This window comes from Dioscorea cayenensis, chromosome 14 (assembly GCF_009730915.1).
Source record: "Dioscorea cayenensis subsp. rotundata cultivar TDr96_F1 chromosome 14, TDr96_F1_v2_PseudoChromosome.rev07_lg8_w22 25.fasta, whole genome shotgun sequence".
Taxonomy (NCBI): domain Eukaryota; kingdom Viridiplantae; phylum Streptophyta; class Magnoliopsida; order Dioscoreales; family Dioscoreaceae; genus Dioscorea; species Dioscorea cayenensis.
In genome coordinates this window covers 17342397-17370394 of record NC_052484.1, presented here as the reverse complement: position 1 = coordinate 17370394, position 27998 = coordinate 17342397, and the positions used below count along the sequence as shown (strand labels likewise).

The 27998-nt window shown below is 36.2% G+C and overlaps 2 protein-coding genes and 1 long non-coding RNA gene across 3 annotated transcripts; 2 read left to right on the top strand and 1 right to left on the bottom strand.

Annotated features, from left to right (window-relative positions):
- LOC120275272 (pentatricopeptide repeat-containing protein At3g21470) lies at positions 1–2186 on the bottom strand. The gene has a single exon (XM_039281804.1). The coding sequence runs from the start codon at positions 2039–2041 to the stop codon at positions 341–343; it is 1701 nt and encodes a 566-aa protein (XP_039137738.1). The 5' UTR covers positions 2042–2186; the 3' UTR covers positions 1–340.
- Positions 2187–6573: 4387 nt separating this feature from the next.
- LOC120275927 lies at positions 6574–8551 on the top strand. Its single transcript, XR_005541177.1, has 3 exons — positions 6574–6706; positions 7719–7779; positions 7984–8551. It is a non-coding gene; the product is annotated as an uncharacterized LOC120275927 (long non-coding RNA).
- A 574-nt stretch (positions 8552–9125) lies between these two features.
- Positions 9126–11120, top strand: LOC120276205 (putative clathrin assembly protein At1g03050). Its single transcript, XM_039282929.1, is given in 4 exon segments — positions 9126–9777; positions 10037–10239; positions 10241–10495; positions 10614–11120. Coding segments are annotated over 4 exon segments (1617 nt in total).
- Positions 11121–27998: the final 16878 nt, after the last annotated feature.

Here is a 27998-nt window from a genome sequence, read left to right as displayed (position 1 = left end):
TTATAAATAAATAATCTTTCTCCACTCTATGTACGATTGTCAATATTAATCTTTTGAATTCCCCAAAACAACACTGCTTAAAAGCAAAGACTACATATAAATTGCAGGACAATGTATTCAACTACCATACTGCTAAAGGAACATACATTCTAAGTATGAGCATCAAATTATTCCTCTAAATTGAACAAAATAATATTTATTCACAATATGATAAGCAGGATCAATCAAATTACCTTATCAAATTGTCAATTGAGGCTTTTATCATTGTTAATTTCTGCCATCCTCTCAAGTCTTAACTCTTAATGTTTCAACAATGGCAGAAATTAATCAGCGCAATAAACTACACCAACTTCACACATGCTTGAGATTCTCTTATAGCACCAGAATGGAATCTATGTTCGATGTCTCCAACCATAATTGAACTACACCCAGGAATCTTTCGCATTCCCTTCTCAGCCATCACCCTCCATAATTTCTCTGCTTCCTCCCACTTATTCAAAGTGGCATTAACATTTGATAATACAATGTACTTCACATCATCATCATGCTCTGCATTCGAATTCAAATCACTCAAGACTCTATCTGCCATATTTTTATCTGCATGAATTTTACAAGCTCCAAGCAAAGCACCCCAAACTGATCTGTTTGGAACCCCTGGCATGCTCTTGACTAAACTGTAAGCTTCATTTAGTCTTCCGGCTCGGCCCAAGAGATCGACTATACATCCATAGTGCTCCACACCTGCAGCTAATCCGTATTTTTCCATCTTTCTGAAAATCTCTAATCCTCTGTCAACAAATCCTGCATGCGTACAAGCCGAAAGTGCTGCCAGAAATGTCACATTATCGGGCTCCTTTTTTGACTCTTCCATTCTATCAAACAGCGCAAGAGCTTCATAGCTCCGACCATGAGTAGCAAGGCCTGAAATCATTGAATTCCAACAAACAACATTTCTGTTTATCATCCCATTAAATATTGTTTTTGCTCTTTCAAGGTCACCGCATTTCGCATACATATCAACCAAACCATTCAACACAAAATAATTCGTGTTAATCCTTTTTTGATTGATCATATCATGAATTTTCTTTCCTGTCCCTAGGCAACCCAACTGCGAACAAGCAGACAATACACTTGCCATTGTGAATTCATCTGGCTCAAAACCATCCTTCTGCATTTCCCTAAACGCATCCAATGCCTCCTCACAACACCCAATTTGGGCATACCCTGCAATCAAAGCATTCCAATTCACCAAATTCCGTTCCGGAATCCGATCAAACATCATCCGGGCCTCCTTTGCATCGCCTTTTTTAAAGTACCCACTGATCATAGATGACCACACAAAAAAACTTCTACAAGGCATGCACTCAAACATTTCTCTAGCTGCACCCATCTCACCTTTAGCGGCATAACCATGAACCATAACAGTCCAAGTCACAACATTCCTCAACTCATTCGGTGTTTCGTCAAACAACTTCCTAGCAGTCACAGTGTCCCCAACCCTCGCAAAACCATCAATCATTGTCACCCAAGTCACCGGGGTCCTCTCCGGCGATCTTTCAAACAACACCAATGCTGAATCCACATCACCATTCATGAGACACCCTCCAATCATTGCATTATAAGTAACAACATTCCTGTGAGGCATTTCGTCGAACACCTTCCGTGCATCACTGAGATTACCAAACTTGCAGTACATTGACACAAACGTAGTGCCTACCAAAATTTCACCAATCAACCCGGCCTTCACGGACTCCCCATGCAAAGAAGCTCCGAGTGGAAGCAATGCCAGAGAACCACAAGCCTTGAGAACCAAAGGGAGTACTGTGTGGGAGGTTCTTCTGGGGAGGTTTTTGGTGTAAACCATTAAGGCTTCTCTGAGAAAGCCTGAAGAAAGGTAGCCTCTGATGAGCTGAGACCATTGTGAAGAGCTTTGTGTACCTCTGCAAACATAGATTGCATGGAGTTTTCTCAGAAATGCTTGACTTGTGGAGTTTTGCTTATTACGGCCATATTGCTTATTGTGAAGAGCTTCTTCTCTCATTTCTTCTTCATTCAGACAATGTGGATACAGATCTTGTGGATTCCTTGAAGTTAAACGTATGTAGAATTCAATTCTACAGACTTTTATATTTTAGCCGTTTGGCTTGAAATCCATTGATGAATTGAATTCCAATTGCTCCAGATTATTTTTCCATCTCAGCAATGTAAATATGGAATATCTTGAAACAGTAATTGTAAAAAATATATAATTGGATGTACAGTAGAGATGAGCACGGCCGGTTAACCGGCCCGCCGGGTCCGGGTTGGTTTTTGACCGACTGTAACCGGCCCGTGAAACAGTATTAACTTGCGGGGCCGGGTTGACCCGGCCAACCCGGTGGGTCCCGGTCGGCCGAAAGCAATCCCGACTAGGCCCGGGAGTAACTCAAACACGCCGGGTTCATGCCCAACCCGCCAGGTCCCGGCGGTTTATTTATTTATTTATTTTTTAATTTAAAGTATTATTATATTAAAATCTCAAAAGTGAGATGAGAATCGAACTTGGGTCAATTTTAAAAACTTTTCACCGCATCCTTTCCATAATTTTTTTTATCATTATTGTTAAAACAATAAAAACTATATTTTTCATATAAAATTTCTTTTTAATAATTTTTAAAAATAAAAAATTAATTCTAATGAATTAGATAAAGTTGAGACAACTTAAAAAATTTAAAAACAATTTTGGAAAAAAAAGTATTGCATTAAATACATTTATCTATCGGATTAAACGGTATGTACAAATTTTTTTATGTGATAAATATTAGTTCTTTAATTTTTTTATTAGAGTTATCACTCACTTATTTATTTATATTTATTTAGATCTATCTAAACTTTACTTTTTGTCTTTAATGCTAAGGTGTTATTTTTTATGCTCATTATGTTTATCGATGAAGAAAAAAAATAAGTCTTTTGTGTCATGTGTGGAGTGGTGAGGGTTCTAATCCTCATTGAAGGAAATAATTCACGATTTATGTTGCAGCCCACATTCACACGTTATAAAGACATGCTTGTTGCCCTTTTTTTAAAATAATAATACTAAAACACACTTTTAATTATTTATATAGATTTATATTTTGATAAAACAATTAAGAATTTGTTAAGTCCAACATGTATTTACTTGTATTTAAATGTATGTTTATCCTTTATTGCAGAGACAAAATACAAATAAGTATGTTTTACAATTAATGATGTTTAACAATTATAGATATATATGTATGATAGTGAATAACCAACAAATGTTGGTGGAGTTGGTTAGAGCATTACATTAATTTGTTACAGGTCATGGGTTCTTTCGGGTTGACCCGCCGGTTCACCGGGTATAGAAAATTGAACCCGTAACCGGACCCGCTACAGTGCGGGCCGGTTACGGGTTGGCAGCCCGGCTCGCCGGGTCAGATGACCCGGCGGGTTTTGCCTTGCCGGGCCAGGCCGGGCCAAATGACGGCCCGTGCCCCCTCTATACAATATTATCAACTGTTGCACATATTCTCATGCCCATAGTCAAGTTTAGTCACACATCAACTATATATTGGAGAGGTTTTGGGCTTATAAAGGATTGGATAACCATTTTTTTAAGCCAGTTTTTTGGGATGTGGACCCGTCTCTGACAGTAAATTTCTACTTACACTCTTCATAGAGTTTAATTACTAAAATCAACCCAACACTCTCTCATCTTATTCTTAACCCATTACAATACTTTGGTTACTGTTACTGATCATGTTCCACTCTTGCTTCTTCCTTCTCTTTTCTCAGTACAATACTTTGGTTACTATTATTGATCCTTTGGTTATTATTATTGATCGTGTTCCACTCTGTCTTTTTTCCTTCTCTTCCTATTTTGTTTACTCATATATATATATATATATATATATATATATATATATGAAAAAATAGATAAATTATAATTTATTAATAAAAAAAATACAAAGAGAGAAACACACATGATCCACTAAATATGGAGACTGAAATATAAAAAAACACAGAAATTGATATAAAAAGATTGAAGAGGTTAATAGAGATGTTTGTTTATATCTCATATTAAAAAGATTGAACAGTGTAAAAAATTTTATTTTCCCATGCCAATTAGTTGAAAATGTTGATTATTTTTTTAAGACAGTCATTCTTTAATTGAATGGGAGTTACTGAATGTTTGAGATCCATCAACAAGGAAATTAATTGTAAAAAATTATCTGTCTTGATCCATCGGTTATATAATCCTTTTATGGTAATTTATCATACGGTCCTTCTATGATTATCTATATGATAGTGTTAATCGAAGAAAACAAACTTGAGCATCATACTATTACCATTAAGGGGGTGTTTGGTTGTTAAGAGTGGATTGGGAGTGAGGGGGGATTGGATGTAACCCCTTGTTTGGGTATGCATAAATTTGGGAGTGAGGAGGGTTCGGGCCGGGCTTTATCCATAATTACTAAAATTCATGCTTGTTTAAGCTTGGCCTGGCCCAAATATCTGGGTCTTAACCCTTGTCAGAACCCGCCCAGATTTAATAACCTCTACCCAAGGCCAGCCCAAGGCCGCCCAAATAGATTTTTCACCAAATAATATATAAGTTATAAAAAAAACTTAATAATAATATTAGTATGTGAATATGACTAAATATTATTCTACAAAATACTTAAAAATTAAAATACCAAATGCAAATATTTATACAATTTCAACAACTAAAATTCAAACCATTATAATCAATGACAATCAATAATAAATATATATATATTATATAAGTATATACTAAACTAATTAATAAATATATTTTATAATTCGGGCAGGCTGGGCCGGGTCGGGCTTTTAACAATGAAAACCAAACCCGACCAATTTTTAAAATGGGTTTTTTTGTCCAAGGTCCGGACATTGGGCCTTATATATTTGTCCAAGCCCTCCCATTTTTCGGGCGGGTCTTTGGGCTTGATCGGGTAGCCTGGCCTTTGGATAGGTCTAGTGTGAAGGGAGTGAGACTCACCCATGTGAGGGAGTCTCACTCACCACACAATTGGGGGGGATTGTGGGGGGATTGGGTAACTTGAATATGAATATGACTAATATGCCCTTATATATATATATATATATATATATAGAGGACCAATCTTCTATGGGCGTCTATAGATAAAAAATCTATGGATGTCCATTATCAACAGTTGGATTTCGATCCAACGGTTAACATTGATAAATAGTAGTTACTACGATGAATATGTACGATAATCATCGCTTTGGAACAGTATAATGAATAGCAATACTGTTCATCAATGTCAGCCGTTGGATTTTGATCCAACGGCTGATAATTAGTCGTCCATAGATTTTTTATCTATGGACATTCATAGAAGATGTAAATTCATATATATATATATATATATATATATCATATTTTACAAGGTGTTTTTTAATTGTTTTGATTTTTTTTATTACATTGGTGTTCTTGTTCTAAAGAAATAATTATTACAGTTAACTTCTTTTATTGAAATTATTCTTAATTTGATTTGTAATTTACACCATTAGTTAATAGCTAATTAATGATATTATTACTTAAATCCAAAAAATTAGAAAGAAATTTTAGTATTATAAAGTTATATATTTATTTTTAATAATTAATTATTTATATTTTTTTAATGTTTTAATAAATATAATTAAAAATAATTCATTATTATATATACAATAGTATTTGTTTTGCATAAGGGACATAAGTGTCATTTTATCATATTTACTTTCTTTATTTTTCCCATTCCCAATAAATTACACTTTCTAAACACATTCTTCATTTTCACTCTTACTCCACTACCCTTCATGTCACTCCTATTCCACTCCTCTCCAAATCTACTATTGACAACCAAACGCCCCTTAAATGTAACCTAAGTTTTATTAGTTCTTTCATAAACTTTGGTGAGATGAATTTGACTATCCTTAAGCCACGGGTGGAAGAGAAGCAAGGCTCTTGGGAGTTTGTTAGTCTTGTATTGTCTGTTCACCTCATCAGTATTGCTGATTAATCTTATCAATTTTCTAATGTATATTTGGTACTTGTTTCCATATCAAATTTATAACTGCTTTTTCTTAATATTTTTTAAGTGGTTTATCTAATTTTTGCTTTTAAAATAAAATATGTAGAAAGGAACCCAATAAGTAAATTACTTATGAGGTTTGTTGATGCTGGAACGCATGCAATTTTATAAAACACAAATGATCTTTTAATTTATGTGTTTGGTGGAGTAAACACAATAAAGAGGAGGCCATGATTAAATATGTTTGAATAAATTAAATTATTTGGTTAATCATGTTTCAATAAATTTAAATTATGTTTTTTTTATAAAGACCATAAACACCATCTTATATGGGATTATAAGGGACATATATTGTAATGTTTGCTGAGTGAGAAGTGCTTTGACTGGTTTGACTGAGAAATTATTTGTGAGTGAGCCCCACCTTTGTCTCTTTGCCCTTAAATTATGGGATCTTGTCTGCCTGATGATGAATTATTTGAGGCTCATAATTGAGATTATGGGATGCTATTAAAGGCTTGTCTGAAAACCAAACCATTCTTCTCTCTAAAGCTCTTTCCTCCTTGATAACAACTCAACACCTTGGCCGAATTTTCAATTTCTGTTCTCTCTTGAAGCTTGGATTTTGGAGGATCTCTTCACCAACAAGTTTAGAGGTAGGTGTTTTTGGTGTTGAATGCTTGACCTTGTGGGGTTGTTTGTCATTTTATGTCTTGATTAAAACTTTGTTTAATTCTTTGAGCATGTTGAGCCTGAGAAGTTTTCTAATGTTTGTTCTTCATGTGATGGATGTGTTTTATTATCTTGGGTTTTTATGTGTGCATGATGTAACTTTGAAACATGATGTGAACATGCAACCTTGTTGTCTTAAGATTTTATTTATCCTTCTTGATTTTTGTAAGCATGCGTAGCAACCTGAAAGTATGTTTTATTTTGTTAGTGTAGTTCACCTGGTACTCATGTGTATCCTTGCTGCAAGATTTATATTATGGCCAGTGTTTTGGTTGGGTTTTTGAATTGTTATCTTATAGGTTTAATTGTGTGTGTATATATATATATATATATATTAATGTATGCATGCATTTAAGTTTCTTTTTTTTTTTTAAATCCTCTTGCGTTGAGAATTTACCCATTTCTGACAATTCCTTTCCAAAGTTGGTTTTCTTTATTATTACTTTAAAATTGAGTTTATCTGTTAATGTTTGTGTGGGCATGTTAGTAATATATATACATATATCTTTGAACGTGTTTATTATGATAATGGATTTGGAAAATTTTTATGTGCTAGTGTTTAATGCAAACCTTCCTGGTGTAATTATTTAAGCATAGTTAATTTTATTGGCTTAACTCTTTTTAATTCTCCTGAAAATTTTTAGTTGCTAGTACTTGTACTGTGTATTCATTCTAGACGTGCAATTGTTCTAGATTTATCTAGTTGGCATGTGAGTTCAACTTGATAAGTGAGTTTTATTTCGAAGTATAACACTTCCTTCTTAAATCATTCAGATTGGTCATAATAATTGTTTATGTTTCTTTTAATGTGTATGATTGTTTTGCTTCCTTGCTAGCCTTGAAATCTTTTAATTGTTGGATTAGCTCGGGTTGTAGTTGTAAGTTAGTCCCGGCCCAAGATTTTGTAACCTAAGTTAGATTATTCTGTTTGGGTAGATCCTGTAGTGAGCCCGAATTCGCGGGACTTGTCGAATCCAACTTCTTAGCTCGGAGCCAGGTAGGCTCTCGCACCGTATAATTCCATATATTTTTTTTTGTGTGTGGCTATTTATTTATTTAATTATATTGTTCTTGCAACATTTATTCATATCTTATTTATTATTATGTATTTGTTATTTGTTTAATTATTCAAGTTATTTATTTTGTCAAGTGATTTATTTGGTATTTTCTCAATCTGTATTCTGTATTTTCTGTGGTTTAGTACATCTCCATTCCTGGCTCACCCAGCTAGGAGGAGCAAGTCCTAGCCATGTGCACATGTTTTCTGTAGTAGCACTACCGAACATGCGTGTCCGTTCCGACTGCGGTCGAAGATCAAGCTCCGGTTGTTGATATTCTGTTATGTTCCGACTTCACAGTTGATGATCCAGCCTCGTGCTATTGATTTTTGTTATCAGTCAGGGAGATGTACATGTCTGTTTTTCTATGTGTTTTCTGTATTTTCTGATAATCTGTATGAATTATTAATTATTCTGTTATTTTCTGCGATCCTATTGGGCTCTTGTGGCTTATGTACTCTGTGAATTTTTTCATTCCACAAGAGAAGATCAAGCTTAGGATCAGTGGGTTATTCTGGGGCTTCTTCTGTAGTTGTGACTTGTCAAATACCTGTTCTTTGAGGTTGTGAACCTTATATGTTATTTTATTCTGTATGAGTGAGACTTGTATCCTGTTTGTATAATTTGGCTTGTAAACTACTTGTGTACTCTGTAGGACTGTCATAGTCCATATCTTATTATCTATATTTCTGTGACTCTATTTGTAGTCTATATCATTGTTTCTGTTCTACCTGTTAAGGTTGACTCTGACCAGGTCAAACCTGAGGCCTTGCACCCAGTGGGGCCCAGTCCCATTGGATGCGGCCGATCTGTCAGTGGACCCGGCTTGTGGGGCTGGGGCGTGACATAGTTTATATAACTATTATAGCACACTAATTATAATTTTTTTATTTGCTCTAAAAAATTTATAAATTTTATCATACTTCATATAAGGTGAATAAAATTTTATTTCGTGCATATTCAAAAAAATTTCAGGAACCAATCGAGCCCATGCCAATGTGTGCGAGAGTGAAACTAAATTATGTTTTCATTACCAAACTAATTAAGCCATCCAAAATTAAGTTTGGGGAAATGGTCAAAGGTCAACGCAGTCATTTCCTTATAGTTCATTCCCAATCTCCGGCAATGCTGGAACACCACCCTTAACTTCTCATTTCCTTAGCTTCTCTCCCTTCCCTTCTCTCTCTCTCTCTCTCTCTCTCTCTCTCTCTCTCTCGCCATTCCATTCTCTTCTCCCTCTCTTACCATTCATCTCTCTTTGCACACAACCAAAAACCAAAGCCAAATGGCTCAAAACACAATCCGGCGAGCTCTCGGCGCAGTGAAAGACCAAACAAGCATAAGCCTTGCAAAAGTAGGTAACAGTGCATCCCTCTCCGACCTCGACGTTGCCATTGTCAAAGCCACCCGCCACGATGACTACCCTGCCGAAGAACGCTACATCCGTGAGATCCTCAGCCTCACCAGCTACTCCCGTGCATTCATCTCTTCCTGTGTTTCCACTCTCTCTCGTCGCCTCTCCAAGACCCGTAGCTGGACCGTTGCCCTTAAAACCCTAATCCTTATCCACCGTGTCCTTGTTGAAGGTGACCCTGCATACGAGCAAGAGATCTTCTTTTCCACTCGCCGTGGGACACGCATGTTTAACCTATCTGACTTCAGGGATCAGTCCAGGGCTGATGGATGGGATTTCTCTACTTTTGTTAGAGCTTATGCGAGGTATCTTGATGAGAGGCTTGAGTATAGGATGCATGGGAGAAGGCAGCAGAGGAGGAGTAGGGCGGCTAGTTTGTCTGAGGACGAGGATGCAGTGGCCGTGATGACGACGGTGGCTACCAGAGCTACTCCGGTGAGGGAAATGAAGACGGATAGGATCTTTGTCAAGATGCAGCACTTGTTGCAGCTCTTGGAGCGATTCCTCGCTTGTCGTCCTACAGGTTAGCTTTAGTTCTAATCTCTCATGGTTATATATATATATATATATATGTTTTTTTGTTTGTTTTCATATAATATGTTTCTCAAACCCAACACAAGAAAATGTCATCAAATAAAAGAAGACGTTTTTATATTCAATAAAAGAAGACGTTTTTAACTCTTATAGAAAAAAATATTAGTACAATAGTCTTTAGGGTTTTATATGAAAAAAAGCAAGAAAAGAGATCTAATGTAGTAGTTACGTGCATGGCATGCATGCAGGGGCAGCTAGGAACAATAGGATAGTAGCAATGGCATTGCAACCTTTGATCAGAGAGAGCCACCAAACATACTATGAAATCCATGAAATTATGAACATTTTCATTGATCGATTCATGGAAATGGAGATTGCTGACTGTGTCTGTGTTCATGCCATATTCACTCGCCTATCTAAACAGTTACAAGACCTCTCCTCCTTCTACAATCTGGTGCAAATCCTCATCGGTTTCACGTACCTATGACTTTCCCTTCATCCACAGCATCCCCTCAGATAAACTAGAGCTCATGGATGAACTCATCCGCCACCGTACCAATCTCACCACCCATCAAAATGTACAAGATCCTGACCTGCAGCTTGAGATCAACTATGATATTAATCACAACGTTCCTACGTTACCTCCACCTCCAGATACAGATACACAGTCCAATGATGAGCAACATGAAAAAGATGATGAGCTTGCCGTGATCATTGAAAGAAGAAGAAGAAGAAGATAAAGATCAAGAACAAGAACAAGAGCAACATTTATTGGACTTGAGTGATCATGGAGCACTGAAAAGTTGTGAAGAACATGATAATCAGCTGGCACTGGCATTGTTTAATGGAAGTATGGAGTGGCAGGAGTTCAAGGGTGAAGATGAGGGTGATGACTGGGAGACGGCACTGGTGCAGTCTGCTGGCGTCTTATCGAGTCGAATGCCGAAGCTTGGTGGTAATTTAGATATGCTTCTGTTGGATGGATTGTATCAACAATCTGATCAGCAGATGATGATGAATAGATTGGTGGTTGATGGGAGTGCTAGTAGTGTTGCATTGCCTGTGGCAGCGCCGGCAATACTTGCATTGCCGGCTCTGCCAGGAGCTGTTGGAGGGGACGGGGATCCATTTGTGGCATCGCAAGCTGTGCCACCACCGTCATATGTGCAGATGTCGGAGATGGAAAGGAAGCAGATGTTCATGTTGGAGGAGCAGAGAGCCTGGGAACAGTATGCTAGGGATGGAATGCAGGGTAAATTAGGGTTTGTGAAGTTACAGTCTAATTATAGTACTCCTTCACAGCAACAGTACAGAGGTGGTGGTGGATTTTGAAGATTAGAGATAAATGCTAGGGGATTTTCTTTTCTTTCTTTTATCAGTTGTTTTAGGGTTTTGAGCTTAATTACTGGAATTTTGGTCTTGGAGATATGATTGGGTTTACTGTTCCACATGAAATTGTTTGAGTTCATGCTTAACTGTTAGATTGATTAATTAAGACAAGCTTTTATTATTTATTATTTTAAAATTCAGTTCTTTGTTTCAATATGTATGAATTTATATTATCTATTAGCAAGCATTATACTTTTATGTTTAAGTACGTATTACTTCGTTGGAGGAGGCCCAATAGTCCTTGTGGCATAAAAGATGTCACGGCTTGCTATCATGTATATTTCTTTATCATGACCTCCCTCTTAAATCTAAAGTGAGGAGGAATGATAGAGGCTAACGCAAGTATACACGCCGATTAAGTAGTAATAGTGTGCATAAAGGCAAGGTATTGATCCTCAAGGAAGATTGAAAATACTAGTACTAATTCCTATTTAGAAAATTAACCTAAACGAAAATAGTGATGCATGTGAACAAAAGCAATATCAATGAAATAAAAAAATTGAGAAACTAGGGGAGAAGGGATGTCCGGGCATAGTATTCCTCTAGGGTTTGTGAGGTATAGAACAAAGGTTGTGTAAGTATGCAATCCTATTTGAACTGAGAGAAATTCTAAAATATACTAAACAAATCTTGTAAGGGTGATTAGTAGCTGATTCAGTATAGTGCTGTGATGAGTGTACAACATGCATATATTTTATACCAATTTGTATACTCATCCGGCATGTATTAAGATCATATTATGAAATTCGATAATAAATCTAGTGCGTTTCGCATTTACAGGCTTAGGGTAGCATTTCAAGATGAGAGAGAGAGAGAGAGAGAGAGAGAGAGAGAGCCAAAAGAAGCATTTCAGACCTTAAACGATGAATTTAGAGCTCTTTAGGATTCATTATAACTAGGACAAGGCAAATTGGGTAGCTTATAGGTAGCTTACAGCTAACCTTATGGTCGTAAGTCAATTCCAGAAGACCGTGCGGGCATGCTTATGCCTGTAAGAGCGATTTAGAGCTAGTTTCAGAGAACCTTACGGGCAAGACTTACACCCGGTAAGGACCATTCAGAGGAACTTACGACTACAGCGTACGCCTGTAAGGGTAGTCGCAAGAAGCAGAATAATGAAGCTTACGACCCAGTAATTACGGTCGTAAGATGGACCGCAACACATACATAAGACCTTACGATGTGACTTACTACTGTATTTGTTAGCGTAAGGTTCGTGACCATCTTCTACATCTCTCTTACGGCCTAGTCCTTGCGCCTATAAGCAGTATGCAAGCAGTCGGGTATAATTAGAACTTATGAGGATTTTTAGGGCATTCTCTATTCTATTCTTTTATTCTTTGGGGGTGATTCTAGATGGCGAGGTTAGGGAAGATAAGAGGCGAATCTCCAACACTTAAGGAGAGATTTGATGAGGGATTTGGATATATGTACATTCAAGGGGATTGAAGATCGTAGACGTCAAGCTCATCTTGGCGGCGTGCTGGAGGCTAGTCAAGCAACTTCTCTGACGATTCTTCATCCTAATGATTGAAAAGGGGGTTTTCATGCCTTTCATGTTTTCCTTCATTATTTGTATCATGAATGCTTGCCCTCCATTAATGAAGGGCTAATTTGTAGATGTTTGGGCATAGTTAAACTCTAGGGTTTATATTCTTGATTTTGGTTGTTGGATCTTTGATGCTTTAATTGATTTCTCATTTGCAATTATATCTATTTGAGTCTAATTGTGTGATTGAATGCTTGATTGCTAATGAGGTAAAAGCCCTAGCTATCATACTTGGTATTACTACGTGACGAGAAGATATTCCCACTTAGCATAGACTTGCCACAATTTGAGAGGATAGTAGGTACACTTTTGGTTAGGGTATCTAGGAGACTATATCTTCCACAATCTTTCCAAGTGGGTTAGTGATAATCTTCATGCTCTTTGCAATCATGTGGAGTGGATTTTAGGAGAAATCATATTTCTACTATGTATTCAGATTAGGGATAATCTCTCTCTTTGGCGGAGATTATGTAATTAAGAGATTGTCATTAGCCCACAATAAGGTTTCATAGAGTGTTAATGCGATTGTGTGGATGTCTATATTAGCTCTGTACCTATTCAATTGCACTTTGTCTGAGAAATCGGGGTTTTGTATAATTCTGGAAACCTTTCGGTTCAAATAGAATTGTATGTTTAGACAACTGTTGTCTTATACCTCATAACCCTAGAGGGATGCTTTGCTTGGACATTGCCTATCTTCCTTGACTACTCTCCTTTAATTTCCCGTATTTTCTTTTTTTTTTTAATTTACTTTTGTTCACACATACACCACTCGATCTTTTCAGGATATTTTTCATGTTTAGAGTCATTACTAGTATTCACTTTCTTCATTCTGGACTGACACTCTGCACTTACGCACATTTTATTACGTGATTGGTACGTACACTTGCGTCACTATCAAGTTTTTGGCTTGTCGGGGAAGATTAGTGATATTAGGAACACTTGAATATTCGTCACTTTAGCCATTCATTTCCTAATTAATCCCAAATTTTTACTTGCTTCATCATGGACATTCTTATTTATCATTTTCATTTGCTAAATATTTTTAGATCATCCTTATAAAGATGATCCATGCGTTAATTGACCAATTGGTTGTTATGAATAAAAGGTTGGACAATGTCATGTAACAAAGTTACTCGGAGAAGAATGATTATTCTACAAAAGGTAGTGGGGAGGACATAATGACAAAAATTATGTGACTAGTTGTTTCAGTTTGAATCAAAACCCTTTCAGAATTTAAACCAACAAACATTAGAAGCGGGATTGGATCACTTTGTAGGTTCTTTGAGAGAGCAGCAAGAGGGAGAGCTTAGAGTTTCATCTTCGTCAGAAATTCAGAGCGAGATGTCAGTATCAGTGGGTAATGAAGAGGAACATCAAGGGAATGACAGTGCCTTGCAATCACTAGAGATGGATAAACTAGGTGTAGAGGAGAAAATTAGGTATTCACAATGAGGAATTAAAAACTTTAATCGAAGAGCCACTTAAACTTGAATTGAAGAAGCTATCAGAGCATTTAGAATACGCCTTTTTGGCCGAAAACTCTAAACTTTTGGTTATTATCTTAGCCCATCTATCTGTTGAGTAAAAGAAGAGGTTAGTTGAAGTTCTTAAGGAACATCAAGGGATAATTGCATTGAAAGCTGAAGTGATCAAGCTACTAGACACCCGGGTAATTTATCCGACTTCTGATAGTACTTGGGTTAGTCCCATTTAGGTTGTACCCACTAAAGGGGAAATGATAGTTATCACTAATGGGCGAAATGAATGGATTCCTATGCTCATTGTTACAAGCTGGAGAGTGTGCATCGATTAGAGGCGGTTGAATGATGCTACAAGAAATGATTATTTCTCTCTTCTGTTTATCGACCAAATGTTAGAACGATTACCCTGAATATATTTACTATTTCTTGGATGGGTTGTCAGGATATTTTCAGATTCCAATCGATCAAGTAGATCAAGAGAAGACCACTTTCACATGTCCTTTCGATACGTTTGCATATAGATGGATGCTTTTCGGCTTGTGCAATGCATCTGCCACCTTTCAACGTTGTATGACTTCCATATTTGATGATCTTATTGAAAGATATTATGGAAGTTTTCATGGATGATTTCTTTGTCTTCGGGGACTCTTTTGAACAATGCTTGGAAAACGTGAAGAAGGTCCTACGGAGGTGCGAGGAAACCAACTTGGTTTTAAATTTTGAGAAATGTCATTTCATGGTTCGTGAAGGAATAGTTTTGGGATACAAAATATTTCAACATGGGATAGAGGTTGATCAAGCGAAGATTGAAACTATTGAGAAACTTCCACCTCTATCCTACGGAGTTTCCTTGGGCATGCAGGTTTTTACATGCGTTTCATTAAGGATTTTTTGAAGATAACCTGGCCTTTCACTAAGCTTCTTGAGAAGGACATACCTTGTGAATTCTTTATGGAATGTCTATTAGCATTTGAGACACTAAGGGCCCGTTTGAATTGCGAAATAGGAATAGGAAGAGAGGGAGAGGGGCGGAATAGGAATGGGAAGAGGGGGAGAAAAGGGGGAGAGAGAGAGAGAGAGAGAGAGAGAGAGAGAGAAGAAGAAGAAGAAGAAGAAGAAGAAGGGAGGAATAGGAATAAGAATAGGGGGAAAGACGAGGATAATAATGGAGGTGTTTGGTTGGAGGAAATGAGAGTTAGGAATAGGAAAAAGTAAGCTAGAGAGATAAAATGAAAAATACATTTATACCCTTTTGTATAAATAAAATCATTTGTATAAAATAATGAATTGTGTTTAATAATAAATGTTTAACATTATTTATTATTTAATATTTAGAATATAATTATTTATTTTAATTTATTATAGTTAAATAATTAAAATTAATATAATTAATTCACATATTTAATTAACATATTTAACTATAATAATTAATAATAATAGTTAAAAAATAATGATATTTAAATTATTTTATTATGTAATCAATATGTATATATGTTACTATAATTTAAATTTTTAATTTAAATTATTATAATTAATTATTTAAGTGATAATTTTTATTAACATATAATTAATTAATAAAAAAATCACTTATAAAAAATAACTTAAATATGATTATTTTCAATTATTATTTATTTAAATTGTTATAATTAAATCTATTAATTAATTATATTAATTTGAAATATTTATTAAATATAAATAGAGGTAATATGGGCATTTCCATGCTAGGGAGAGCCAAAGCCCCCATTTTTTCAAGTAATGCCACTCACCCACATGCATTAATCCCATTACCATAAAAAGACACTATTTATGTCTTTCCTGGTTACCAAACATGGGTTAAGGATTCATGGGTGCAAGTGATTTCCACTCCCAAGGAGACAATCCATGATCCAAACGGGTCCTAAAGGAGAAACTAGTTGTGGGCCCCACTTTATTATTATTATTTTTTTTAAATTCTAATGTTAAATTCATAGGTTAGGTTTAATTTTTTTTTTTTGTTTTATACTTTATGTTTCAGTTATTTTATCAAACCTTACCCACCTTTTTGCCTCCTTCTGTCTTAGTTTTGTCATTTAAGAAAAGTTAGATCTAGCGTTTCTCCTTGTTTATGTGTGGTGCCGGGGACAAGGAAAAGGGATGGGTCTCATGGTCAAGGGTTTGGTTTCACTATTATTGTTGAAGTAAGAATCTAATTCTTAATTTTTTTTGATTATTTTGAAATTTTGGGGTTGATATTATGAGATTAGAATGTTCTGACCTTCAATTAATGTTGGTATAATAGCTTGATTGAAAATTTGGGGGTTTTTATTTAGGGATTTAATAAAAAAATGAGATGTTGTCACCATTCGTAAGAGAGAATCCTCTAATTCTTATTTGTGTTGTTGGAGTATTTGATCTGGTACTTTATTGAAGCATATTTAGGGCTTGATTGATTGGAATCTTGAATCATTGGTTGATTGTGGTGATTATCCCTTTTGATATGGTCCTTGACAAAATTTACAATTGAAGATGCTATTGATATTTGGGTTTGTGGGGATAAAATTGAGAATGTACAAGTTTATAGTGAAGATAATGAGTTCTTGAGGTTTTCTTGAAGAGCTTTTCTTTGGGATGTAATTTTTCTTAGAAATTCGATGGCTATAAAGTTGATAGGTTTTAGAAATTTTTCTTATAGCATAGAAAATATATCTATTTAATTTGGGAGATATCACAATGCAGAAATTGGATCTATTGATCTTATTTAGCTGACTAACAAATTTCAAAATTTGTGCATGAGTATCTTGTAAATTATAGGCTTTAAACTCAGGTGATATGGACAAAATTTTTGTGCAACGCTTGATAATTTATTAATTTATTTCATGATTGTAGAGTTTGATCTAGATTTATACTAATATAGAAAAGTTGTAGAAGATGATCGTATCTTTAGCTCTACCAAATTTTAAAATTGTTACCCCTGTAATTTGTGAGATATGATCAGATTCTATAGGTGTGCTCAATGGCATTTCTGTAGAATGCATGAAGATTGATTAGAGAATTTAATGATCTTAAAGGTTTAATCAAGACTTATGTTTAATAAGAAAGTTGTTTAATTTTGAGTTAATTATATGCTCCAAAATTTTAATCTTATTTAAAGTTATATGTTGTGAGATATATTTTATTAGAAAAGGCATGTCTGAAATTGCTGGTTCGCATGTTTATGATTATCAAAAGTGATCGCTTAAATTTTGTAGATCTCAAATCATTATGAGATTTGGATATGTTATAGATGTAGATGTCTAGTTTTCTTAGAAGATTGAAATTTCTGATTTGGGTTAGAATTCACAAAGCTATGCTGATTCCAATCTTAAGGGTTGTAGGGGAATTGGTTATTAGTCTTGACTTTTGTAGTTTCGTTGGTGTCTTGAAAATGTTTTTGCATTCATGTGTATCCTAGAATTTATTTTGTTTGTAATTTTGATGGGTTATTCCCAAATATATGACTTTCCGAGAAAACTCAATTGGTGTTAATTCCAAATCTGGCCGTTAGACAGGTAAAGTATCCCACATATAAATCCTATTATATGTATTTACTCAAAAATTCAAGTTTTTAGAACTTCTGGAATTTTTGAGAAAATACTGATTATTTCGATTTATATTTTGAATTACTTATTTATTTATTATTTGAAATTCACATGTAAGTATTTAGATTTGAAAATGAATTGGAATTATTTATTATCTGAAAACGTGATCATCGAATTTTTGTATTCTATTTTGATAAAGGTTTGGACATAAAATATTTGGACATAATAACTTGTAGTCACCAACTAACTTTGCAATAACTCTGTCATTGAGGGTTAAATACTGACCTTGTCTACATGTACCTGTGAAATTGAAACTATAGTTTCCCACAGATTTCGTTGGTGAAGAATAACGACCTTTGATAATTCTGGCTTGGGTCACCAAGGGTAAACATATGGTCTCTGATATTCTGGCTGGGGTCACCGATGGTAAACATATGACCACTAACAATTTTTTTGGCAATAGTTATTTGTGGGACATATATACTTGACTTTTTTATCAGTTATGTTTTATTGAAAAACTTGACTCTTGAATTTGATTATGACAAACTTGTATTTTATTATACTTTGTTTGAGTTTTGAAATTTTGAAACTTTTATGATCCCAATATTTTTAGTCGGTGCGTACTGCGCTATTAAGCTCATAATCTGTTGTTTAATTTTTTTTCATATCAGAAGTTTAATAGCTCGCCAAAAGTGAACAAGTAGTAAGCATGTCCCTGGTCTAGTTGAGATCAAATCTTTGTCTGTTTCGTAAACTCTAAGATCTGTATTCTAGAAGTTTTGTATATTTTGAAACTTTTCCCTTGAAACTTGTAGTAGTGTCTGATTGTATGTTCTGTTTTGTAATAGGTTTAGGTTTTGCGGCCTTGTATGCCGATTGTGTGTGGCCATTTGTAGGCACACCGGGTTTGGCAAGCCAAGTTCAGGGTGTGATACTAGTGAATGCATCGATTGTTATACTATTCTAGGACAAATTCGAATGATGCACAAGAAAACTATACTACCACCGAGAAGGAGTTACTAGTTGTTGTTTTTGCATTTGAGAAATTTCATCCCTATCTTATTTTGTCCAAAGTTATAGTTTTTACCGATCACTCCGCACTTCATTATTTGTTTAGCAAAACGAATGGCAAACCAAGATTAATTCATTGGGTTTTGCTTTAGCAGGACTTTGATGTGGAGATTAAAGATAAACAAGGTGCGAAGAATTTAGTAGCAGATTACTTGTCAGGACTCGAGCATCCAGGCGAGAAACCTTAAGAAGAAGTGAAAATTACTAATTCCTTTCTTGAAGAGCATCTCTATTATATTACTGTGTTAGGTAAAGTTGATACACCCTTGTTTCGTGGACTTTAAAAATTACCTCGTAGCTCGGGTCCTTCCCTAAGGATATAGTCTTACATCTCAAAAAGAAATTCTTTGTGGATGTGAAGCATTATATATGGGACGATTCGTACTTGTTTCAAGTTTTCCAGATCAGGTCATCCTACGGTGTGTTTCACATAAGGAAGGATGGGAAATCATCAGGCAGTATTATTTGGGACCCGTTGGAGGGCTTTATAGTGCCAACAAAACTACGGCCAAAGTTCTTGAAGCTGACTTCTTTTGGCCATCCATTTTTCTTGACGCACAAAGGTACGCCCAATGTTGTGACAATTGCCAATGCACATGTAACATCTTTAGTCATTTTGAAATGCCTCAAAACCCCATTGTTAATTATGAAATTTTTGATGTTTTGCTTTATCAACTTCATGGGCCCTTTCCCTAGTTCTTTTGTAAATAAATACATCCTGGTAGTGGTAGACTATATGTCAAGGTGGGTTGAAGCTCAAGCTTTGCCTTCTAATAATGCTAGAGTTGTTTGTTGATTTCTGAAGATTTTATTCTCTTGGTTTGAGGCACCTAGGGAAATTATTAGCGATAGAGGCACGTATTTTTGCAATGCGCAATTCAAAAGGGTTCTCAAAAGGTATAATGTCACTCACCAAGTTGCTACTCCATATCACCCTCAAACTAGTGGCCAAGTGGAGGTCTCTAATCGTGAACTAAAATGAATCATAGAGAAGTCGGTGACCCTTGATAGGAAGGGTTGGTCCAAAAAATTAAATGGTACTCTCTGGACATATATGACAGCTTATAAGACACCTTGGGAGCCTCGCCATACTACCTGGTATATGGAAAAGTATGTCACTTACTGATTGAGTTTGAGCATATAGCCTATTGGGCAACTAGGTTATTAAATTTTGAGTTGGAAGCCGTAGGAGAATAAAGGAAACTTCAATTGAAAACTCTCATACTTATAAAGAATGCATAAAAATCTATCATAACAAATTGATTAAGTCAGGACGTGAGTTTCATGAGGGAGATCATGTGTTGCTTTATAACTCTCTTTTGAACTTTTTCCAGGAAAACTTAAATGAAGGTGGACAGGACATTACTGCATTACACAAGTATTCCCCTATGTGGTGACTGAGATCACACATTCGGAACATAGAATGTTTAAGGTAAATGGTCAGAGGCTAAAATATTACTTTGGCAATACTTCTAATCCGGGTAAAGAACTTTTCCATGAAAAGCCTCCATGATATGCGCTTTTTAGGTACGCCAAGCTCATGACGTTAAACAAGCACTTTTTGGTAGGCAACCCAAGCAAGGATTTTTCGTATTTTGTTGAGTTTGAGTCTTTAGTTGTAGTTTTGTAGATTTTTTTGAGTTTGTAAAAAATTGCTCGTCTTGTCGTGAATTTTCACGTGTTGGTTGGATGAGTGTTTTCTTAAACACTCATTTTGTGCTTCCCAGGTCATACATGTATTTAAGCCTAATTGTAGAAAATAGGGAAAGCTCTGCTCAATTTTTCCAGACTCCTATGGGCTACTTATGCCCATAAGAAGGGCCATAAGCCTTAAACAAAGAGCTTTACGGCTATCTTATGCTTCGTAAGCCATCTCGCAAGGGGAGTCCTGAGAGTCTTACGAGTGCACTTACATCCCATAAGTCCTGTTGAGCATAGTTTAGAGGTTCCTTACTGGTGCCTTATGCCGGTAAGTGAGACCATAAGGGTTATCTATAGCACTCTATAGGTATACCTTAAACCCTTATGACCTGTAACCTCTATGGGATTGAACCTCGGTCCCTTATGCCCGTAAGTTAGATCGTGAAGCGAGATAGAGGATCTTATGGATGTCACTTACGCCCGTAAGCATGCCGTAACCTGTTAGGCTTTTAGCACCGCCAACTAAGTGTGTGCCTTCGTTTTTATAAACATCCCATTTTCTCCACATCTCAGCCGGAGTCTCCCTCTTTCCCCTTATTTATGTGGGTGACCTTTGAGTACATCCCCTTCATCCGAAGTGTTTTTGACTCATCTTCCTTGCCTTCCTCCGAGTTTTTCCTCTAATTCCAACACTTGAGGTGAAGACATATTTGTTTTTCTTGTGCATTTTAACTGTAGGTCTATTTTTTTGTGGAATTGTTATGTTATTGCTTTGCATATCATCTATGCTATCTTGTGTGCATTGTACGCAAAAAACTTTTGAACTTCTGTACAAAAAGGGGTTCCTTATGGCTTCATCTCCTAGCTTATGACCGTAAGTAAGCCGTAAAGATGAAGTTTCCCGAGGCTTACGACCGTAAGCCTGACCGTAAGCAGGCCGTAAACCCCTCTGATTTAGCTTTTTGCATATTCTTTGAAGATGAACAACTTGTTTCTTTGTGCCGGATGACTAAAGTCAAACAGACGACCGCTGGGCCACAAAAGAGGGGTTATTCTAAATTTCAACTTCCCAACAAGTGCCCACAGTAGCATCAAGGAAGTTGCGAGGGAAGGGATCTTGAAAGCGACAGACGACCATACCACCTCCTGTGCCCATTGAGCTCAGTTTTTCTAGTCTACATTTCTAAGAATGGTACAACCATTTGAAGATAAAAAGATTTGGTAAATTTTATACTGTGGATTGGCAAGTTTTGGAGAAGTTTTGTTTGGATGAAGTGGTTAGGGGATTTCTTAGTATAGGGGGATGGATTCGATTCTTTGACATTGCAAAGGACATATACCATGTCACTGCACTTAAGGTTCTGAACGCCATTGATAATGAATTATATATAGTGTTTTCTATATTCATAGGGCTCTATGATAATGAGTTTATCATGACTGATGATTACGACCATCTGCTTATTGACTATCCCTATGGGAAGATGGTTGCCAGGGTTTGAAACTACTTATACTCAGGAGGAAACTATGAATCGGGTTTTACCAAGGCAACATGTATCATCAACCCTGTATTGCTCTAAATTTATGCGGTGATAGCATGGTCATTCGCCTATGGAGCAGACAGTCAGGGGGTTATAGGGCAACATGAGCTATTGTATCTATATAACATGACAGAGCAACAACCATTTCATCTGGGGTTTATATTAGCCTAGTTCCTCATACATCAGGGGCAGTATACACGTCTGAGTTCCATCTATGACGGACCATATATTACGCATCTCATTCAATACATGGGACTCTTTGGGGAGCTGGAGGGTCTGGTCATAGTGGGCACCATGACATCCCTCGAGATAGACACCCTTAAATCCATTGGGATGGTTATACGACGTGGGTCATGATATGTACTCACTCCTCGTCTTAGTGGGCTACCTCCAATTCTTGGAGAAGCTTCAGGAGACTCCTTAGACAATGCGACTGAGAGTGACTTATCTCCCCTCAGCTACAAGCACCCCGAGATCATCAATTCGTCCTCCTCGACACCGTTCTGACATAAAGCAGCTGCGGACTGAGGTTAGACAGCTCTAGGAGGGCTAGCAGGAGATTATGGCAGCACAGGGCAGCTTTGTTACCGACTTGGGTCGTGCATTGGAGTTGCTGAGCCAGTTAGCCATCCCACCTTCTGTTATGGGGATCACACCAGCCTCTACCGTACCCGCAACACCACATCATCCTCCGACTGATCTGGAGCCATCCTCTTACGTGGCTGAGCATTAGTTCTTTCATTTATTGCATTTTTGTATTTTCATTTCAGACTTTGTATTCAGTATTTTGGCAAGGGTTGGCCCCTAGCTATTTTATATCTATTTTGAGACTTTTATTAGATTTTATTTTCTGTTTTGTTATTTTTTATTTTGTTGAGCTTTAATGTTCTTTCCTTATACTTTGTAGGATTTATTTGCAACACCCACCATCCTCAATATAAAGGGGATGCTCACTCGGTCATTTCTTGACCTTGAGTGACCTCCAACTGTGAGGGCACAACAATGGACACACTAGGCGGTTCCAAGCTTCAATGACTTCATTTATGTGAATCGGCAAAGTAATAGTATTCCACTCCCCTCTTATTCTTGTTTACATTGCCTTGCATGCTTTCTTTTTACACACATTGAGGACAATGAGTGAATTAAGTGTGGGGGAGGGGTTTAGGATTCATTTTTAACTCTTTTACATGCCAAGTATGCTTTTGACGGTGCATTTTTAATATAGTGGGAGGTTCTTAGTATTAGGGTGGACACATTCAAGCTTGTTCCATTTTGAGTTCTATTTTTTTTTAGTGTGTACTCTATTCTTGGCTATTTACTTAATTAGATCACACAACTTCTCTATTGTAACAACTTAGGCCATTGTTGGGCTTTATTTAATTTGTTCATTTTACTTTATGAGGAGAATAGAAATTTTTTTGCAAAGTTGAAAGAATTTGTTTTGAAAAGAAAGAAACAAGTTGAGAAACTGAAAAAACTACCCCTATTAGAACTGTAAACCTACTCTCGATAAGTCGGATATTATGTATGTCCTAACGAGAGAAAGAGCTACCTCTTTAGGTGAGTGAAAGCTAACTTTTTCTATTAAAAGATGTGGAAAGAGCTACCTCTTTTAACGAGCGCTCAAGGGAAAAAGGATACTTTAGGAGATATGTGAAGCTACCCCCATGTGAATAAGAAGTTGTTTGTGAATTTTGACTAGTGAAGTTCTCTAGGTCGAAAGAAGTGAAGTAGAGAGTTGTAACACACACAATGATTATATTGAATAAATTGTTCGCTATTTTTGGAAATTGAAGTTTTTAGCATTCTTGTATTGTGGAAACTTGAACTACTTGTGGAACTCCCCAATTCTTAAGCACCCGAAGTCTTGCACTTTTTCCTCTTGGTTTGTAATGTTTTTTTACTTGAGGAAAAGAAAAAGCTTAAGTGTGGTGGAATTTTGATGAGTGTATAACATGCACGTATTTTATACCAATTTGTACACTCATCCAACATGCATTAAGATCATATTATGGAACTCGATGCTAAATCTAGTTGTTTCACATTTACAGGTGATAGGGATGTATGCAAGAGTACGTGCCGATTGCATAATAAAGTGTGCTTAAAGTGCAGAGTGTTGGTCCATAGGGAAGGAGGTGAATACTAGTAGTAACTCTAAATCCGAAAATTAGCCTAATAAAGTACGTGAAGTGTGTGAACACAGAAATAAAAAAAACTAGAAAATACGGGAAAAACACAGGAGAGAATTCAAGGAAGAAAATGATGTCTGGGCATAGCATCCCTCTAGGGCTTTGACGTATAAGACAATGGTTGTCTAAGAATGCAATCCTATTTTAACAGAAAGGTTTCTAGAATTACACGAAATCCCGATTTCTCACTCGAAGTGTAATTGAATAGGTGCAGAGCTGATACAAACATCCACATAATCGCATTAACTCTTTATGAAACCTTATTGTGGGCTAATGACAATCTCTTAAATAGATAATCTCTCCCCAAAGAGAGTGATTATTATTCCTAATCTGAATATAGAGCTGAAATGTGATTTCTCCTAAAATACACTCCACATGATTGCAAAGAGCATGGAGATTGTCACTAACCTACTAGGAAGTCTTGTGGGAGACAAAGTCTTTTAAATGCCCTAACCAGAGGGCACCCACTATTTTCTTGAATTGCGGTAAGCCTATGCTAGGTGGGAATTTTTTTTCGTCACGTAGCAATTAATACAAGATATGAGAGCTAGGGCTTTCATCTCGTTAGCCATCAAACATCTATTCACACAATTAATTAGACTCAAATAGATATGATTTCAAGTAAGAAATCAATAAAAGCATAAGAGATCCAATAACCAAAGTCACAAAAATATCAACCCTAGAGTTCAACTATGCCCAAACATCTACAAATCAGGCCCTTCATTAATGGAGGGCAAGAATTCAAAATACAAGGGGTAAAAGTAAACATAGAATCCATGAAAACTCCCTTGTCAATCCCTAGGATAGAGAGTCATCAAGGTAGATTCCATGCATGCTGCCAAGGTGAGCATGACGGCTACAATCTCCAATCCCCTCGAATACCGGGCTAAATCCCTCTTTGAATCTTTCGTAAGGTGCTGGAGATTTGGCTCTTTTCTTCCTCAATCTTGCGTCCAAGAATCGGCCCCAAAGAATAGAGAGATAGAATAGATGATGCCCTAAAAATCCTCTTAAGTTATATTTATACCCGACTGCTTACGGGCTTAAGGGCTAGGTCGTAAGGGAGCTGGGGAAGATAGTTGTGAGCCTTATGGGAATGCTTACGGCTGTAAGCCTTATCCGTAAGGTCTTCTAAATATGTTACGGTCCAGCTTACTGCTGTAAGCGCTGGACAGTAAGCTTCTTTGTTTGCTTCTTGCGACTGTCCTTACGGGCGTGCATTGAGGTTGTAAGCTCCTCTAGATGGTCCTTATGGGCGTAAACCTTGCTCGTAAGGTCCTCTGAATTGACTTTGAATCCTCTTTACGGGAATAAGCATGCCTGCAAGGTCTTCTTGACTATATTTACCACCGTAAGCCACCCAATTTGCCTTGTCCTTGTTCTAATGATGCCGAGAGAGCTCCAACTTCATCGTTTTTGGTCTAAATTTCTTCTTTTAGATCTCCCTTACTTGTAGGCACTACCCTAAGTCTATTAATGCAAAACACATGATATTTAGTACCAAATTCCACATTATAGTTCTAATGCATACCAAATGAGTGTACAAATAGATATGAATATGCGAATAATGTACACTCATCAACAGGCTTAGGGTAGCACTTCAAGATGAGGGAGAGCTAAAAAAAGCCTTTTAGACCTCAAATGATGAATTTAGAGCTCTCTTGGCATCACTATAATAAGGACATGACAAACTGGGTGGTTTACAGGTAGCTTAAGGCCAGCTTTACCGCTGTAAGTCAATTCCAGAAGACCTTGCTGGCATGGTTATGCTCATAAAATGGATTCAAAGCTAGTTTAGAGGACCTTACGGGCAAGACTTACCCCTGTAAAGACTATCCAAAGGAGTTTCCGATCACATCATATGCCTGTAAGGGTTGTCACAAGGAACAGAATAGTGAAGTTTACAGTCTAGCACTTACGGCAGTAAGCTAGAATACAAGACAAACAGAAGACCTTACGGACGGGGCTTACGGCCATAAGTCATCCCGTAAGGCTCACGACCATATTCTCCAGCTCACTTACGACCTAACCCTTATGCCCGTAAGCAGCCCATAGGCAGTCGGGTATAAATATAACTTATGAGGATTTTTAAGCCATCTTCTATTCTATCTTTCTATTCTTTGGGGGCGATTCTTGTAGGCGAGGTTGAGGAAGAAAAGAGATGAATCTCCAGTACTTAAGGAGCGATTTGGAGAGTAATTCTTGTGTGCGTGGAAGCTTCTCTGGCGATTCTTCATCCTAGAGATTGAAAAGGAGGGTTTTCATGGCTTTCATCTTTTCCTCCATTATTTGTATCTTGAATGCTTGCCCTCCATTAATGGTGGCCAAATTTGTGGATGTATGGATATAGTTAAACTCTAGAGTTTATTTTCTTGACTTTGGTTGTTGGATCTTTGATACTTAATTGATTTCTTATTTGCAATTATACCTATTTGAGTCTAATTGTGTGATTGAATGCTTGATTGCTAACGAGGCGAAAACCCTATCAATCATACTTAATATTGCTACTTGCAAATAGCATAGATTTAACCCAATTTGAGAGGATAGTGGGTACACCTATGGTTAGGGTATCTATTAGACTTTATCTTCCACAATCCTTCCAAGTGGATTGATGATAATTTCCGTGCTCTTTGCAATCATCTGGAGTTGATTTTAGGAGAAATCTCATTTCTACTCTGTATTCGGATTAGAGGTAATTTCTTTTTTTGGGAGGAGATTATCTACTTAAGAGATTATCATTAGACCACAATGAGGTTTCATAGAGTGTTAATGCGATTGTGTGGATGTCTGTATCAACTCCTCACCTATTTAGTTACAGTTCGCCTGAGAAATCAGGGTTTTGTATATTTCTGGAAATCTTTTAGTTCAAATAAGATTACATGTTTAGATAACCATTGTCCTGTACCTCATAATCCTAGAGGAATGCTATGCCCAGACATCGCTTTTTTCCTTGATTTCTCTCCTGTTACCTCTGGTATTTTCTTATGTTCATTTGCTTTTCTTCACACATACATCGCTTGATTGTTTAGGCTATTTTTTGGGTCCAGAGTCATTACTACTATTCACCTCATTCCTTGTTGATCGACATTCTGCACTTACACACTTTATTACGCGATCGGCACGTACACTTATGTCCCTATCAAGTACCCTATTTATTTTTTTCTTAAACTTTTTATCTTCAATCTCAACTAATCTTTATTAATCTCCATCATAATTATATAAATTATATAATATTATATATATATTTGTAAAGTTGTAATTTTTTAATTAATTCAATTCAATAAATGGTAATAAATTTGAGTTCATATTTTAATAAATTTTCAATAATAAATAGTGCTTCAAACATATTTTCAGAAGTTGTGTTTGACAAAGTATATGTATGTTACCATGTGTATTGAGTATCTAAGAGTTTATTTCTTTCTTATTCTAGTAAAAAGGAATTTGTATTTCACTTAATAGGTGAGACTAAACTCTCTTTCACTTTGTCCCTTGTTTCAGCTCAATCTACAAATAGCTATTTTTAAATTGTTATTTTGTCCCTTGTTTAAACTCAATCTAGTTACAAGTAGCTAATTTTTAAATTTATTAGTTAGGATGCAAACTATAACAAAAAACCCAACTTTGTGCACAAACACATCTATAATTATAATATATATATATATATATATATATAACTTGTGCAAATTGATAGCCAAGATTTATGAATTAAAAAAAAAGTCTCCAAATTAAAGTTCACTAAAGCTTAATGTATATATTTTTAAAGTTCACGAATAATTAATATGTAATAAAAGA

Bases quoted from the DNA above. Each gene is read 5' to 3' on its own strand.
- LOC120275272 (XM_039281804.1), bottom strand. From the start codon at position 2,041: ATGAGAGAAGAAGCTCTTCACAATAAGCAATATGGCCGTAATAAGCAA.